We start from the raw sequence: 19,151 nt of genomic DNA, 5'->3' as shown, positions 1-19,151 counted from the left end.
ATATTAAGATATCATGCATTCATGTAGATGCAGTAAATGTGTAAAAATAATTACAGTATCCCATCACCACTATTTCTATCACAAATCCAAAAGGAAACATCATACAAGCCTCTACAAATAAACCTAACTCTATCCCAGACAAAAACATGGCACACTTATACTCACAAGCATACAGAAGGTAGCACATAGTCCTTGTAAGTGGAGAAAAATAAAGCAATGTTTTCAGACATCTATTAAAAAAAAACATACACAATAGGCTCAAGAAGTTTCTTTTTGAAAGTATTTGTAGAATTAAACTTCAAAGAAATGTCCTTTGACAACATATTTCCTGAAATTTCCTTCTGACTTTGCAACAAGGACAACTGCCCAAGGCTTTACTAATCAATTTCTTGTGCTGTTGAAAACAGCTTAATTTGAATTTTGGCCAAGAATGTATTTTGAAACATAGAAAATGTGAAAAGCTTGATCACTATTATATAGCCATAGTCTGCATATCAAGACAGAAGAGGGATGAGTAAATAATTTAGCAGTGATTGCAACTTTAATAAATACAAATAACTACCCAATATGGCTTAGTAACCCTCTATAAGTACACTTCTTCACAAGCATGGATCTTAAAGGGGGAAAAAAAAAAAAGATTTTTTTCATTTAGTTTTGTTTCAGAAAATTGTTTTGGGAATTCTTGCTATCAGAAACTCACATATGTGAGTTTCTGATAGCAACCCCTGAGGAATTTTTCTTTTTGCACATAGTACACATCTAGTCACATCCTGAAATCTTCCCAAACTTTCCCTTTCCACCTTGGGCTTTCCTTTCCCAAGGAAGGGTTTATGAGTTATTCCTGAAGTTTACATTACAGTTTCATTTGACCTTTTCCTAGCAGCAGGCATTGTTCTCCAAACCATCACACTACTGTGAGTCAGGAATAACCCCAATGATGACAGCAGAGAAATCAGATGGGCAACAGGATGACAAACTCTACTACCCAAGGACCCACAAATTTCCTTTGGTTAGCAGCTCAAACCAGATTTATTGTATGGAAAAGGACTTGCAGTTGCTAGTGAATGAATTATTTTCATTTTGAGGAATTGGTGCATTCCTAAATTATGGAAACAGAATGTATGGGGCTTACAGTTTATCCAAGCGATACAACATAGCCATCATTCAAATTCTTTCAGATCTTACACCAGCAGTGTTTTAAAAGAAAATAAATATTATTCATGCCTAAGAACTGCTTTCCTTGCGCCTGGTGCTTTAGTTATTTAAAAATGACTCATTATACTTTTCTCTTTTGAAGTTTGGTAGAAAAGAATTACCCTAATCTAAAACTCAGAAGTAACCCAATGGTGATTTCTTACAAATGATTTATACCAAAACCTCCGAAGAAAAGGATTTATAATGGAAGTGATAGCTCAGCCCTAACTGCAGTACTGGGAACAGTGACACCATAATTAATGTATTATTTCAGTTGTGGGAGACACTGACAGTTGCTTTTTGTTCTTGGGAAGAAATTTATAGCGTGACTGAAAAAAAAATTACACAGGAGAGGAATAGAAATCCTTGTAGCAAAGACATGTCCTTACAACTCTCCTCCCAAAGCTTATAAAATTCGGGCAATGGCAGTGTTTCCTCCGTGCTGTAATTTATACCTTTCTTCTCTACTAGATGGCAGTGTGACATGCTTTCAGAATATCCAAGTGAGAGGTTTTCTTTCATTGTTTCATTAGAAGCAATTAATTTAAAATACCATTTTACTGGCATAGATTTGGGAAAAAAAAAAAAAAAAAAAATCAGGAAAAGAAAAAAAAAGTGAGGCTACCGGTGACTTTGTGCTCCAAAATCACATCTATTTACTTACTGGTTCAACATCAAAAGCAAAAAGTGCGTATTCCCGGTCAGGTGACACTTCATATCGAACGGCCTTCAAGGAAACCTAGAAAATAAACCAGACATTGAAATTATTTTTTTTATTTTCAATTTTTGAGCTGTCCTTATATAGATGAAGATTACTGCCAGACTAAGCATCTTGAAAAACAACATTTTGTATCTCTTTAAAGCAAACAAACAAAAAAAAAACACCAGAAAATTTATGCAGGCAAATGTATGTTTCCGTAAGAGAAAAGATAACCACACTACGACACAGACCAGGCAGCTTCCTCAGGAAAGTTTTCCTTCCAAATCCATTGCACAGAGGCTGGTGGACAGCAGGTAGAGGAAAAAATGTGGTAAACAACTTAATTCCCTCATTCCCTGCAGTCACTGGCCACAGTGCTGGAGGTAGCAAGCAGTAAATACCCATCAGAACAAATTAATAGTAAGAAGACACCACTGCCTATCCCAGTTAAGACAACACTGAGGAATTCTAATGCCGTTTTCCCCAGTCAAGAAAGTTTTTGGTATAGTGTGGTGATTCAGTTTTCCTTGTGCATCCTGATCTGAACTCTGTAAAAAGCTGCACTGTGAGTCTTGCTAACGAGAACAGATGCCAGAATATCTCAGACTTGTCATGAATTCTCCCTGCTGCACTGCTCTTTTGTGTAGTGCAGACATCCCTTCTCCTTTCCAGTGTGCTTCACAACATACAGTGCCAATACACACGGCACCAGAGAGAGTTGCTGCCAATACAACACTCATCCACTGTCTTTTAAAGCTCTTAAATCCTGTCCCCTCACCTAATAAACTGGCTTCAAGTCACTGAGATATTCTCTGGTAGCAGAATGGGAGGAGGAAGTTGGACTTAAGGGAAATGTACAGCATCCCATGAAAACAGACCTCCCCAGCATCAGCAGAGTGGAAGGGGCACGAGGTGGGACAACGGCAGCGGGGACCGATGGGCCCCTGTGGTTCAGAGTGAAGGCACATCTTGTTTGCTGATATATTACTGACACAGAGAAAGGAAAACACTCCAAGGCAGCAGAAGTTATTCTGACCTGAGGCTGGCAAGGAAGAGGACAAATACAATGTGACAGAAAGAGGTATTACAGCAGCTCTTAGTAGAACTTTTGGGATGAACGTGGAGGTGATGTTGTGCAGATTTGTTTGTCTAGAGGACAGAGGAGCAGGGGTAGAGCAGGCAGCAGGAAAGCTGTAACACTGAAGAGTAGGGTTATCTTGTAACACTGCACTTTTCTTGTGATTGGTAAAAATTAAAAATGAGAGGAATAAAAGAGAGAAGAAATGGAATTAGCCCGACTACAGCAGACCTTCTTGTTAGTGGATTGAACCCATGGAGAAAAGGCAATACATAACAGATAGAAGAATCACCATTACATCAAACTGTAGAAAGTCAGAGATCAACAGATCCTGGTTCTAGTCAGCATATTGCACTGATTCGTTTTATCTGGGATGGGTATATTTTACAACATTCATCTGTGCTGCCCTACTGGCCCTAGGTTACTGACACTTCATGTCGTGGTCTCTTAGGTTGACAAAAAAATGAAAGAAAAAAAGAACAGAACAGCAGAAGAAAGGGGTTATACTCTGTTTAAAAAAAAGAAAGAAAAAAAAAAAGATTGCTTGCATGGTGTAGCAAAAGTTAAATGGCAGGATGTGAAGTTTAAGGTTGAGTCCTGCAGTAATAATTCAGTGATGAATTCCTTGTCTCATTAAAATAAAATACTGTGCTCTAGCCTATACTCTAACTCTACTCTATATGAGTCACGTACTCAGGTTTACTGCATAATAAGCTCAACCTAGAATCCAGTGTTAAAATTTTCTTGTTCATTTAGTTCTATTTTTTGAGAACAAGTCAAGTCTGCAGTTTTCTGGAGACCTTGGGTCATTGATAGTCTGTTAGCTATTCTGTACTTCTCGACTTTTGAAATGATATTACATGAAAACCAAACCAAACAATGAACAAACCTCCAATCTGACTAAAATTGGAAGGAAGTGATGCAATTTTACCAGAACAACATGATTTATATCTCACAGCTGGAACAAACATAAGAATATTTAATCTCAGGAATTCGGTTTTTAAAGGATATTTTGCAAACACTCCGACATTTAATCTTCTAGCACAAAGCTGACTTCATCTGCTACACAAAAATGATGCTTCCTTTTTATAAATGATGCACTGTTTTAACTGTGAATTTATTTTATTTCCATTCATTTTCATAAGAGTCTACTAACTTCTTTCCCCAGTAATTTCTTGGGGTTTCTGCCATATGCAGCCCATTACTACTCATCATCGCTACTCATTAACAACACTGAAATCACATTACAAACATTAGGCAAGAAAAATCAGTAAATCCACAAGTTAAATAATAAGCATTGACATGGAGTAATGTGGAGAATGCTACCAACAGACAGTAAATAGAATCAATTGTTTTTTTTCTATTAAGCATGCGAAGACCAGAATTATGTACCTTCCAATTATATGTCATATGCAAGACTAACTTCAAATATCTATATGATACTTTCCTGTAGTATAAAAGAAACTGAGCTTGCAGTATAATAATGAAAACTGGAGCTGAATTTCAAATTATTGGCTGCTGCTTAGCTCACAGCATTACCAGCGTATTGTTTCTCCTTGACAACGCAGGGTTGAAACCCAAGTCATTCTCTGTTTTTCTGATCCAACTGCAAGAAAACTGAAATTATGCTCATTGTAGAAAATACTTACAATTTTTTTGTTTTCTATTAATATTGTTGAATTGTTAGTTTCAACATTCCTCAGAATCACTGTGCCATTCTGGTTTCGATAAATGAATTCATTATCTGCAAGGAGAAAAAGAAAATATCATTAAGGAAGTCTGATATTGTCTGTCTGTGTGGAACCCAACAATGCACTTGATTCAAAAGGACTGCTGGGAGCCTTCCTGTAAAGAGCATAGATTTTCTAATTCAGCCACTGCTTTAACATTAAGGTGGTTTGGAGGATAGCCATCAAACTGTTTGTCATATTGTCATATTATTAGTGTAGAAAAACAAGGTCAGAAAATATTCCTTGCACTGAAAGGTTTCCAAGATCCTTAATATATGTTACATCAGATGCCTGGAAAGTCCCTGAAGGCCAAAGGCAACTTACTTTTTGACACAGCATATTTTTGAAGCTAGTTTTGTACAGATCTTCTGACTCTGCAGCTTATCCTAATACCAGAAGGAGATTCATGGGAAGAAATGTCTATTTTCACATGCAACATGACAAATCACCTTACTCTTGTTGCACTTTGGGACTACCTCAGCACCCAGGATGTCTGCACAAGGACAAGAATCCTGCAGCAGGAGTAGCTCAGGCAGTCTCCAGCTCTCAAGAGCTCAAAACCTACTACAGAAAGGCTGGGATGGGCATATGAAAGAGACTCCAAATGAGAGTTGGGTGGCAGGTCGAAGGTTCAGGATGAAAAAACATTGCAACAATAGAGGGCAATGATCTTGTCAGATGTCATAAACTGAAGTTCATGTCTGATAAGTGCTTGCATGCACTGCCCCACAGATGAAATATGAAACCGAAGTCACAAGCATGTTGTCATGAAAGGATTCAGCAGTTCTTCCTGACACAGAGTTAGGGTTACTGCGTTTTTAGCAACCTAGCTAAACTAACATAGAGAACTGATGGGTCCTACCCAACATCTGCCTTTGGCTTCAGGTAGGGAAACCATCCCTCACTGTGTCTGCCTCAGGGTGATGTCATGGTGCATCCCACAAGTCTTAGGAACAGATGAATGATTAAACATAATCCATGGGTTGTCCAGGGAAGAGTCAAAGGTGGCATGTTCCTTCCTTACCCATATGTCAGACTTCTTATCAATTTCAAACTCATGATGACCAGTCATTATCCATCTCTGTAAACTACTTTGTGTGTGCAGATGTAAAGTTTCTGCACAGTACTTATTCATAAGAAAACAGTCAACACCTACACATCACTGGTTTACAACAACAACAACAATAACAACAACAACAACAAAAGGAAAAAATCTATTTTGAGAATAAGGTGAAGCAAATTCTTTGGGGGCAAAGTCCTGATTGTATTTTCAATCTGTAAATGTACTGACGGAAGAACTAGGACAGACATCCAAAAAGTTGTAAGCATGGAGAACATAAGTAGGCAATGCTAATTTCCTGCCTCTTCCAAAATAAATATTAGGAGGCATTAAATGATGCCATCCAGTGACAGGTTCAACACAAATAAAAGGGATTATTTCTTCACACAGAAGGTAATCAAGTGGTGGACATTGTGGTCTCAGAGTAAAGCAGTTGTCAGGAACTAGAAAAATGGATGAAAAATCCAGGAAAGATTATAGGCCTTGAGGGGAGACACTTTTTGGAAGGTCCCTGAATCTCAGAATCATAGAATTGCTTGGGTTGGAAAAGACCTTAAAGATCATCAAGTCCAACCACAACCCAACCATACTACCCTAACTCTACCAACCATTGCTAAATCATGTCCCTGAGCACCACATCCAAATGGTTTTTAAACACATCCAGGGATGGTGACTCAACCACCTCCCTGGGGAGCCTATTCCAGTGCTTAACAACCCTTTCTGAAAAGAAGTTTTTCCTAATATCCAACCTAAACTTACCCTGGTGCAACTTAAGTCCATTTCCCCTCGACCTGGCACCAGTGACAAGAGACCAACCCCCTCTCGCTGTAAGCGCCTTTCAGGTATTGAAAGAGAGCAGTGAGGTCTCCCCTCAGCCTCCTTTTCCCCAAACTAAACAGCCCCAGTTCCTTCAGTCTTTCTTCATAGGGCACATTCTCCAAGCCCTTCATCAGCCTCGTTGCCCTTCTTTGGACCTGCTCCAGCACCCCAATGTCCTTTCTGTACGGAAGTGCCCAAAACGGAACACAGTACTGGAGATGAAGCCTCACAAGTGCTGAGTACAGGGGCAGAATTACTTCCCTAATCCTGCTCACCACAACTCCTGATACAAGCCAGGATGCCACTGGCCTTCTTGGCCACCTGGGCACATATTCAGCTGATTGTCCGTCAGTACACCAAGGTCCCTTTCCATCAGGTTTCCAGCCACTCCTCCCCAAGCCTGTAGGGTTGCCTGGGGTTACTGTGAGCAAAATGCAGGACCTGACACTTGCCCCTATTGAAACTCATACAGTTTGCCTTGGCCCCTCGATCCAGTCTGCCCAGGTCCCTCTGTAGTGCCCTTCTCCCCTCAGGCAGATCAGCACTCCCTCCCAGACAACTTGGTGTTGTCTGCAAACTTACTGAGAGTACACTCAATCCCCTCATCAAGATCGTTAATAAAGATGTTAAATAGAAGCTGTCCTAGTACTGAACTCTGGGGGGCACCACTCGTGACCGGCAGCCATCTGGATTTAACTCCATTGAATGAGAGATTTGTGGTGACCAGAAGCATATTCCAAATTACTGCCATGAGAAATGATGTACTCTTAAAAATCTTTCCTAAGCATCTGCTTGTGTCCCCAGTCAGACAGCAGCACAGATGATGTCTGGGGTCTGATCCAGTACTGCTTATTTACAACCTCAACTTCCAGCTTCTGTGATAGGTCACAAAGAAAAACTTCTGTGCCAACAATTTTTTGCAGTATTACAATAAAATATATTAATGCACTCTACATATATTTCTCATTTATACATGTATTCTTAGGCCATTAAGGCTGAAGCATCATTTGTTAAGAGAGGAAAACATATAGTCCAAATTTGTATTCTCAGGTATCCTTGAAAAATGGAATAACTAAGCTCATTATCAAGCATTCTGAGAAAGATTAGCATTTTAATAATCATCCTATGTCAGCAACAGCAGTTGTTTTCCAATTACATTTTAAATTCTAGGTAGAAAAAAAGCTCATTTTAAATACAGCCAGTAAAGCATCTGGATAATTGTAATACTGTCAGAATACCTCTTAATCGCAGGAAAACCTTGCCATGAATGCTTGCCCTCAGCTCTAAGTTCAAGACACAAGAGAAGCATCTTGTTAAGCCAATGAGTCAGTGGCCTGTTAATACCTTGTGATTTTTTCTTGAGCATCACTTGATCTGATGGAAATTATATTACTGCTCCCAGTTACGTCGCTACCACACTTCTATTCCTCCCTAAGATCCTGCTTGGAGATACTGCAAAAAGTAACACTTCCATGATGTGTGAAACTTCAAGATCATTACATGGAAGCTACTATAGAGTTGGAATCAGGAAGTGAAAGGCCTTTTTGTTATTTCTTAAAGTGTAATGAGCTTAAAATCAGCCACTAATCTACTGCACATACTTCTGACACGAATAGGGAAGAACAAATGAAGCAGTGCAGATTTGTTAGGGCAGTAAATCTTGCTGTTATATTCAATATGAGCCATCAACGCAGTGTCTGAATTAATGAACAAAAAAATCACTCTGCTTAAAAGAGGAACAAATTGCTCTGCATTATACTCCAAGCAAAACACTGTGAGGTTTAGCTGGTCTGTAAGTTGCACTATCTTATCTTATTATCAATTAACAATATTCTTGGAATATTGTCTTGAAATGTGTGATTTGTTCCATTGAAGAAGCATTTATTTATATGGAACATATCTCAATCAAAGACAAAAAGCAATGCAGTAATCTCTGTCAGTAATGAATTCTGTCCAGCAAGCTGATGAGTATTTGCAGCCTGATTTATAGCTGTTGCCATAGCTGACAAAGGTCATCAGCGCATCTCATTTTTTATACCTGCCTTTCTTTGGGGCTGGTGTTCAATGTAAATGATGCTGAAAATTTTAACTTTCAGGCATAAAGCCTTTTATTCCATTAGATAATTGATTTCTTCAACAGCAGAGGTCAGGCCACTGGTTCCCCCTCCTCTCTTAACTTCTAGGAACCTGTCTGCCTGGTAGAATCCAGAATGTAGGCACAACATATAGTCACACTTGCAAAAGTGACCGATTACAGAAAGTAATGATTACTTGAAATAATGAAGCAGCCTTGCTGCTATGCAGTCAGTGTGAGCTTCAGCAATTTCTTTCCTTCTTCTTTTTTTTTTTTTTTGAAATAGTAAATGGAACAAATGCAACTAGGAAGCACCAGACTGATGACGAATTTGCAGTGTCAGTTTCCCAGACTCTTCGCAGACAGCTTTCTTAAATTTGGGCAGGTAAAGTGAATGCAGAGAAAACAAACTAAATGCCAGGAGCTCCTACCCCATGCAGTTGTTGAACTTGTGCTGTCTCCTCTCATTTAGGGTAAAACAAGATAAAAACACTGGCATTAATGGCCTCAGTTGTGTCAGGGAAGGTTGAGATTGCACATTAGAAAGAACTTCTTCATGGAGATGTGGCCATGCATTGGAACAGGCTGCCTAGGAGAGGGGGGAATCCCCATCTCTGGAAGTATTTGAAATGTGTGGATGTGACATTAAGGAATATTTAGAGATGAGACTTGCGAAGTCTAGTTGATAACTGGAATTGATGATCTTGAAGGTGTTTTCCAACCTAGATGATTCCATGATTCTATTGTTTTTTTTTAAGGGAAGAACGTATTAGGTCTCCAATTTTGAAGGCTGTTTTTGCTTTTCCAGGCATGAAAAGCTCTTCATTCCTTCCTAGGGTTTTCCTATTCAGAAAAGCAGAGGGACTCTGGGAGCCTGCACACTGGTGCTGCCACATTGCCAGACCTGGAAGTGCCAGCTGAAATACAAGAGAAAGATCACAAGGCCCTCAACTTGTCAGCTCAACAAGCCGAGGTAGCCTAAACAGCCACCTACACACTGGAACATCATCAAGAGAACAAGAAGGTATTTATCATTTCCCAAAACATAAAAAAAAGAGTATCAAAATTCATGGACAAACATTTACTGACTAATAAACTGGCAGATATTGAAGGAAATGGGCAGGATAATTATTTATCACTTGTAATCCAGTGCTTCTGTTATCACAAAATCACAGAATATGTGAATGACAGAATCCATGGATGACTAAAATAGGTCAGGCTCAAGTCCAATGTAGCATCAGCTACTGCCATGATTAGAAACCCAAAGCTGGACTGTAGGATTACTTGGCTGATCCAGGTCTCCTATTCACATGGTCCAAACTGGGCACCAGACAGACATCATCACAGAGACAGAAGGTCAAGGGACAATTTTACCCCCAAAAGGATGAGTTTCACTTCTGGCAGATGCAAGGAAGTTGAAGGAATTACATCTAGCTACAGATTTGCACGGCTCAAGTATATATGGCTATGGCTGTACAGCTTCTGCACTGAGACTCTGTAAGCACACATTTTCAGAGGAGAGAGACTGGTTTGTAAGGTAAAAGAATGGCAGACATGCTTTTGAGGATAATTTTCATTATTTGTCAGAGAGCATGAAAAGCAGAAAGACTTCACTGATAAAAGATAGGGGAGATAAGAAAAGTATTTAATTCCAGTTCTGATAAAATACTCCTAAAGAAACTGCAATTTTTTATCAGATTACAGGAGAAGGAAAAACGGGGGAAAAAAAAAAATCACATGCAGCAACTTAAAAGGACCAGTTGGTGAAAGGCAGAAGGTAATATCAGGGTTGTTAGGAGACTCTAGTCATTCAGAGCCACAGATTCAGAGGAAAAGGCAACTTCTCAATTGTTTCAAGCATTGTAGATTTGGACATGAAAGATAACCAAGCGTGTCTCAGTCTGATGAAAGTCAGCATCAGGGGAATTACTGTTCTCAGCCTCTAAGATGAAGGGAGACTGGCGAATAAGGAAAACCTAAATCTTACAATTATTCTGAGCCATTTCAGAGAGATTAGCCTCTAGACAGCAGTGTGACCAGTAGGGCTGGCAAACAAATTACACGGGGTCCAGAGGGCAGAGGGCAGGGATGAGGCAGCACTGCACTGGCCATCCGCACGGCTGTCACCATCATGGGGCTGCCCAGAGTGGACCAGGAGCTTTCAGTCATTTCTCACCTCTGCTGCTGTAGCAAGAGACTTTGCAATCCTTTTTAGTGGGACTGGAAAAGCTGAAAGAATCCTCAGAATTTTGCAAGTGGAAACACTATTCCACCTGGGGAGGCCAGCTGCTGCAGCTGGAAATGACAGAAGAGCCCACTGTTTTCACCCTTTAACAGGAAGAAAGCACACAATAGGGTAGGATGGTGTTACAGACTGAGCTGGTGTTTTCAAACTGGCGGAAGTGTGTACTATAATCATATTCATTCATAAAAACATGTGAGGATGAGGAAGTGGAATTTAAATTATTTAAATAAATAAATATATAATAGAAAAGATAGAAGGGGAGGGGAGGGAAGGGAAAAGAAAGGAGGAAGGAGATGGGAAAGGGAAGGGAATAAGAAGGGGAGGGGAAGGGGAAAGGTAAGAGGAAGGGGAAGAAAAAAGGGGAAGAGGAAAAAAAAAAAAAAAAGAGAAAAGGAAAAAACAAGGGAAAGGAAGGGAAAGGAAAAAAAAAGAAAAAGGAAATCTCACAACCGTCACCCCAGTACACACACACACACTGGGGCCAAAGAGAAGGTTCTGGATGGAGAAAGTAAATCCAGACTACCCACAGCAGGCCTGCAGCATGCAGGAAGAAAATACTTGCTTGTAGAGATGCCTGACATTTGTAGGACCAAGAGTGGCTGCTAGTTTATGTTGAAATTCAGAAGGTTACTGTGGGAACAGCATCACAATAAAAGCAGGCACCCAGAAGCAGGCAGGGCAGTGGTGGGTGCTTGCTGCTTGGACTGCCACATTCCCACCCACAAATTCACCCACAAGTGGATGAAGCAGCTGGTAAGTTCCAGGCAAAGCAAAAGGTTTATATCATCCAAACACCCCATGTGAGTACCTGGCATGAAAGGTAAGCTGTAAGAGGCTTAGGATTTCCTGGAAAAAAAGTGTTTTCTGTGTGACAAGTGAGAACAAATAGGGCAAGTGGAGGTTGAACAGGTTGCTGAGCATTGCACCAAGGCCCTAAAAACATTTAATCCTGCCAGATGTAGCCAGCTACATTCAGAGATCGATGTTCAGAGAGCCAGTGTGGTACGTTCCTTTCAAATAAACGGGCAGCAAATGCTAGGGCCATGCATGCTTCTTAACAGCTATAAAATCAAACTGCAGAGACTATAATGCAAAATAAAGGCAGCCAACCCCCCAGCAGAAGCCTACTTAGGTGTCCAGATAAACACAGTCCTAAATTCAGGTAGAAAAGAAGAATGTTATGATGACTCATTTAATACTATGACCTGTTGCTCTTCCAAGACACACTGTAGTGCCTCTATTTGTTATTTATCATAGGTACTCATAACTGGATCAAAATCCACTCCCCCAAGCACAAAGCAAGCCCATTTCTGTACTGAGCTGCTTACCAAAGAGAAAATGCAGAAGCACATCCCATCCCCAGATGTTACAATAAACTGACTTTGGGAGAGCAGACACAGAGAGAGAGGGAGAGAGTGTGTAGCCTATTTGGTGATTATTAGGAATATCGGGAAGAATTTCTTCTCAGGAGTGGTGATGCGGTGGCACAAGCTGCCCAGGGTGGTGGTGGAATCATCATCCCTGGAGGTGTGGCACAGAGGGACATGGTTAGTGCTATGGGATGAGTTGACTGTTGGACTAGATGATCTTACTGGTCTTTTTCAAACTTACAGATTCTACGATTCAGTGGTTCTACGAATGGCAATGAAACCCCATCTCCATACCCTTGTTATGAGGATGGCCCTTAATACACCTTGGCACTTGCAACATAACACAGACCTTCATAACCAGCCTGCTTTATGTCTTCCATCCACCTGCCCTCCACCAGCAGCTCCTGTTTGTTCAGCCTTGCTGAACCTCAGTGCAGAAATAGTTACAATCTGTTGTATATTGTGATGCTGATGCAAGGGTGCAACAAGGGATGGAGAACAGCTTGCCTCTAACAACATCACTACAGCCTTTAATTCCAGGAGACAACAGAAATCCCATTTTTATCTTCCTGGCATGATGGATCATTATTCTTTTGTTTCCAGCATTTTATTTTTTTTAACGTGAGAAGTAGAAATAGAAACTTCAAATAGGTGATTTACCATAATTCAGCTAAATATGCTGTGTAACACACTGCACTGGTACATTAAGTAAGTACAACATGAAAAAATGTGTTTTATTATGCAAGAAATGGTTTTAATTGCTTATCACTTCAATACAGCTGTAGTTGGTGCAGCAGTATAGTGCTTTGGCAGTAGTAGCCAAGTAAAATAAAACACAATTATAACTCAGATAAATTCCCAAATCAAGGTGCATCTCTTGTAGGCTTGTAAATCATTTGTCAAAAGCTCAAAGAAGGCTGAGCCTTGGGAAGATTTAAGACTATAGAAATCCATAACGCCAACCTGTTTCTCTTTTTTTTTTTTTCCTGTCTAATCCCAAATATATCACAACTCAACTCAAAGAAAGCTTATTCACTCTCATTGAAAGAATGCTGAGGAACCAAACCATAGGCCCAGTCTGTGCATATCTTTGAAATTCCAGTCCCAAATATTAAACCAGCTACAATTCTGCAGCTCATTTGTGAGACTGAACTTCACTTCAAAGGCCCCAATCTGGGAACTCTGTAGGCACACATCACAGCTCAGTGGCATAGACGTGAAAAGCTGAAGTGCATATGAGAAACAGTATGCATTTCAACTTCAAAAAGATTCTCTTCCCAGCTTCCATAACGCATGCATGGAAAAAGGAGAGAGAGACTGCCGTTAAGAAAAAAAATGAATGAGAAATCCTCTAGAGTAAATGCATTTTGATTCCAGCCAGGGCAAATTATGTCGTCCCCGCCCCCCATCTAGTTCAACCATCAACCCATCACCACAACCATGTTCACTAAACCAGATCTCAGTTCCACAAACCAGCACAGATCAAATGCAATTTAACTCCAAGCAACTAATTCCGAGGAAATAGATCCAGAACACCTTTACTCACACACTGTATAGGTTTCATAATCTCACCATGCATCAAAACAGCAAAACAAAGTGCAGGCAATTGGTAGCACAAAGAACATCCCAGTTAGTGTGGTGGCCAGAATGGGTGATATGCAGGCATTGAGTTTATCTGGAGTATGAGACCTCAAGAGCAACTGCTACTGTAGCTGCCAGCTGATGTGACAGCTGTCACCACCTCCTTGCTGGCACCTTTGCTCCAAGCACCCTTTAGAGCTGCAGCATCCCTTGGTGATCCCTCACTTCTTGGCCAACAGCAACCACTCTTATCTGCCTCATTTAGGTTGCCCTCACAGATGGGAGCATATAACCCTGTGTGTTACAAATGAATGGAATAAGCCATCTGACATTAAGAAAAAAAAAAAAAAAGGAATCCATGAATAAATTTTCATTAGAATGTGAACTCACAGCTTGCTTTCTTAATTCCTCCATGCATTTCCTTGGATTGTTCTCTCTCCCCCGGCCCAATTACACTTCTTAGTGGCCAGAACAGAAAGAACACACAGAGTGGTTGTTTTTTTTCTTCCTGTTACTATTATTATGCTCAGTGTTCTGACATTTCAATACCAGCTGAATGAGATCTTTGTGTATTAATAAGCATATTCACTACGCACACAGATCCCATTTACACCTCCTTATTTTGGACAGATGCTGAAGTCCAACAACAGAAAGAGCGTGGCAGAGCTGCAGCCATCGCTCTGACTCCAGACCTCTGAAAATCAAGGAAAGACACTAAACCCAGTGCCCTGCTCATTTTGGTTACTGCGTGCTGGTCACAAGAGGGCACTGCATTACAGAGCTGATGGAAATGATTTCCGTAGATGCAGAAGGCTGTTAATGAATGTTTGAGTATGGTGTTGGCTGCAAATCCAGCAAGGAGCAGCACCTGAAGCTGAACAGACACTCAACTCAAAGGGACAGCTACTGAGAAGAGCAGTTTGCAATTAAACTGCTTTCAAATGAATTCCCAATGAGGAAATTAAATTCGTATCAGCCATGTATAAAGGCTTTCCCTGGACATCTCAAACCTGTTTGTCCACAGTAATTGGCCCAGCTCCCTGGACTGGCAGTCCAACATGAATCACAGAAGTGACATATTGGATTTCTTGTTCCACGTTATTCTTGTTCTTATTCCTGTTCTCACCAAGAAACAAGTGTTGCGCAGCGCTCCCACCCTTTACTCCATCAGTCTTGAATCAGCAGTGTTTTGCAGCTAGGAGGGCAAGCTGATACAGACACTGAAGCAGAAAAGATGAACACCTACACATCCATTTAAATGCAATGGACTAAATATGATTATACCAAAAGAAGAACTGGTCCTTTCCTGAATCCTAGACAATATTTTGTCTAAAAGTGTCTTCTCAGTGGGCCCTCAGTGTGTTAATAACTTTCAGCAGATGGCTTTAAAACCAAACAATATCTTCTGTTCTGATTCAATGAAAAAACTGTCATCTCTTCATGTTTTTCCTTATTTTCTCAATTCTTACATCATTTCTATGCCATTCAGTGCAATCCTGCCTTTAACATGCATTTAAATGCTTCTCTTGTAGACTTTATGCTTCTTTGGACAGTGCCTATTCCCACAACAATCTATCCTTTTTGGATAGAGCAATCAAAACACAGTGCTTTGATTAAGATGATAGTGTCCCTCAAACTGGTAAAAACAGGCTATATTCAATATTGTTCTCTCCTGAATGTCATTCAATATTGTTTCCCTCAAAAAAATGATTGCAACAGCAAATTGATTATAAATCCTCTCCTGTTCTTCATACCCAGATCCGTTTTGGATGGCAATTCTGTGTCCATTAAAAAAACAACAGAATCATAGAATCACCAGGGTTGGTAAAGATCTCCAAGATCGTCTAGTGCAACCATTCACCCACCACCAATAACTTCAAAAAATTAAAACCAATTTTTAAGAAAATGTTAGGAATACTACAATTGTTGGTATATAATTCTTCTTTTAAAAACATCTCCCCATACAAGACATTAAAAAAAGGGAAAGAAACAAAGACTAAAGGTGTGACTGGCATTCCCTGCTCCTGCGCCCTAGAAACATGGTTATCCTAACCAATATTAAGGCAAATACCTGTAATATGTATGAGGGCTATAAATAATAAGCTATGCTGATTATTAATTTAATAGGAGAATAGGACTGATAGTAAGCATTTACTAGGGTGGTAAAAAATTTAACTACATGAAATCTTTCTGGACACGTTTTCCAGGTTGAATTGGTGGATATTATACGTTTGTCCAAGCCTTGCTGACTTGAACAAACCCACATTTCTTCTCATCTCAGAAGAATATGCTATGGTATATAGCAAGTGTACAACAAGGCCAACACTTCCAAGCAGCACCTGGACTGACTTGCTCTGCCTGAATGACCACACACCGAACATAGCTTCAGCAAGCCCAAAGTGTCTGTAAACTTCTGGGTTTATCACTCCAGCAACATGCAGTTGATTTTTCACAAGGTCCAGTGCATGCCAAAATAAATACCATTCAGGCAGCAGATCCAAACTTTTGCCCTTCATGGACAAATTGCTTTTGAGCTGAAGCTGATTTTTCCCTTCTTGGCACGAGCTTTTGAAACTCCTCAATATTTTACTAGACTTTGCATACTTTTACCACCCATTCCATTGCAAGCTGCCTTCTCCAGAAGGTGAGTGAGCTTTGAAGCCAACTGTCCTTATTTGGTGACTTACTGCAAACCTTAAGCACTGACAAATCACATACAAGACTGAAGCTGGGCCTTGAGGTGAAGTATTAACACGAAAGCTTATCACCATGCTCTGCTGGCAGGGCTGTGAAGGAGAGCTCCCTGCCCAGCCGTACACAAATCTGGTAACACATTCAGCTCTTGCCATCAATCAAACGTTTATTCTAGGAAATAGCTTCCTACTCTCTTCTTCCTTGCCTTTTATTTTCCTTCTTTCATTTCTATACCTTTGTTGGCTTACCTTGATTTTTTTTCTCGCCACTAAGTATGACATTAGAAGTGCCTTTTAAGAGGTGCTATAACCAGAGATTATTTCACAGCATGCAACAACTGTCTCAGAGGATCACCTTATTTTCTACCAGAGAGTCTTCTTCCTTGTTACTGACAATGAAGAGTTGCCAGCCAAATAACCAATACAAAGCTCTGAGACACATGCTGGGAAAGCCATGGTAGGTATATTTATTCCATGTTTTTACTGTTTTGTAGTCCCTCAGCGTGGTATAATTTGGCACAAGATCACATATATCTATCACAGTGGAAAAGATTCTGCCTTTTCTTTAGGGTCAAACAAATTGAATGACCTGCAGCTCTTGGTACTTCTGTGCAATTCTTATGTGTAGCCATGATCCTACTGTCTCGAAAATGAAGAATTAGAGATGGAAAGCATTCAAGAAACAAGGGTGACCCAGAATACTCATCTAAGGGCCAACAAGCAAAGCAAATGAGAACAAACTCCTAAGTGAGGAAAAGGAGACAGTTCTTCATGCAGCAGGCTCTAGGCCTAAGAAACCCCTTGATGAAGCATACAGGGATGCAGGAGGAACTGGAGGACACTTGGAAGTGATTTGGAAGAGAAATACATTTGGGCTTATCTCATAATAATAATAATAATAATAATAATGGATCTGATATTCCTCTGAGCTAAACAGTGCATAAATCTTGCTGCACTCTCACATCCCTGTGCATACACTTATTGCCACTGACAGAAACAGAATTTGGGGTTGGGCAAAACTTTGGTCTCTTCTGTTCTCGACTGAATTTTCACTGATGTGAGATTTGTATAGCTAAATTTTAAAGCATAATTCTATTCCCTTGATCAACGATAATTATTTCACTCTATTTCTTTTAATGAATTATATATATAAGCCTGGTGTTATTTCTTCTAAGAATAAAAAAAGTACTGCTTATAGAGTCAACAGCTTAATGCAGTCAGGAGATCCAAACTCACTAGAGGTTTTCTTTCTTAGAGAAGTAAATCTTTGCATGTTGAAATTTCAATTACAAATATCTGATATAAATTTAATCACTGCAATTTAATACAGCATTTCCCATCTCTAATTTGTGAAGTTATTGTTTCAGGGTATGTATTTATTTCATGTTCATTAAAAGGGGGCAAGTAGAAGAATACATACTACCCTAATTATCCTTTATAAGTACTCCATGTTCAACAAGCATCTAAGAGCAGTGGAGCGTGCTCATGGAAAGATCCTGAGTCAGGATAATGTGCTTTACAATACCTGTCAATACCTGCAACAAGGAATCAGACACAAAGAGCAATGCAATAAATGAAAAACTGCCTTGAGAAAGAGAAAAAAAGGAACCTTTTTGTCTCCTACAGAATATAGAGCTCAAAAGCTGGACTCTGTGGGTAGATTCCAGATCTCTGGAAATCAATGCTGAAGATGCAAGCTGTTTGTTGTTATCAGGATCAACTGTTTGACAAGAGGCTTGAACACACGGAAGGGCTCTCCTTTCTTATCAGCCCTCTCTCTTTTGTGGTTATCCTGCAATGATGCAACTCATTTCTTTCCTCTTTTTTTTTTTCTAGATGCTCATCTCCTCAGTGTCTCTATCCCAAAACATTTGCATTCTTACATCAGCATGATTACTCGGAAAACCCTCAGCAAATCCATGCAAACTCCCATTCTTGATCTTCTTTATCCAAAGCTCAAAACTGAATTCCCCACCTGTCTACTCAGATTTTCTCAGCAGTGCTGGATCTAAATGGAACACATTTCTTACACCCCCCACCCCCAAGGCAACCCTAATCAAGGCAAGGCACTGACAGATGCCTGGGTGAGGGAGATGATATTAGGAAGAACCTTCCTCTCTGAAGGAGTTCATGGGCACTGGCACAGGCTGCCCAGGGAGGTGGTGGGGTCACTGTCCTTGGAGATGTTCCAGAACAGTGGAGATGTGGCACCACAGGACACGGTCAGTGGTCATGGTAGGAATGGGTTGGTGGTTGAAGATGATCTTAGTGGTCAATTTCAAATTTAACGACTCTATGATATCACCATCACCTGGGAGCTGTGTACGGGCTGCCTTACTTTTCTCCCTTCTCTTTCCCTTTTGTGCTAGAGACATCTAAAGGGACAAAGGAAAAAAAAAAAAGGAACAAAGCACCTTTATTTTACCTTTACTTTGCTACAATACCAACCACTTTCACAGGCTTGTCAAAGGAAATTGCCATCACAGCAGTTTTCCTTCATCAGGGGCTGGGGCAGCTGGGAGTTTGGTGCCTGCTTTACAGGTGTAAGCCATGGAAGCACATTTATCAGTGTCACACTGGACCCGCAGCTCTTCACCTGGAATTTTA

At 40.2% G+C, this 19,151-nt stretch overlaps 1 protein-coding gene across 6 annotated transcripts in view; it reads right to left on the bottom strand.

Annotated features, from left to right (window-relative positions):
* DPP6 (dipeptidyl peptidase like 6) overlaps positions 1-19,151 on the bottom strand; it is a 486,394-nt gene that overhangs the window by 124,360 nt on the left and 342,883 nt on the right. For all 6 annotated transcript variants that reach the window (XM_052692599.1, XM_052692601.1, XM_052692602.1 and 3 more), the window contains exons 4-5: positions 4,622-4,716; positions 1,859-1,933 (exon numbers count right to left, since the gene is read on the bottom strand). In XM_052692599.1, coding sequence (XP_052548559.1) covers positions 1,859-1,933; positions 4,622-4,716 — 170 coding nt within the window. The remainder of the gene's footprint in view (positions 1-1,858; positions 1,934-4,621; positions 4,717-19,151) is intronic.

Source organism: Tympanuchus pallidicinctus, unplaced genomic scaffold, assembly GCF_026119805.1.
Source record: "Tympanuchus pallidicinctus isolate F22 unplaced genomic scaffold, pur_lepc_1.0 scaffold3, whole genome shotgun sequence".
NCBI classification, from domain to species: domain Eukaryota; kingdom Metazoa; phylum Chordata; class Aves; order Galliformes; family Phasianidae; genus Tympanuchus; species Tympanuchus pallidicinctus.
The sequence above is the reverse complement of the archived record's forward strand: the minus strand, read 5'-3'. Positions and strand labels throughout refer to the sequence as shown.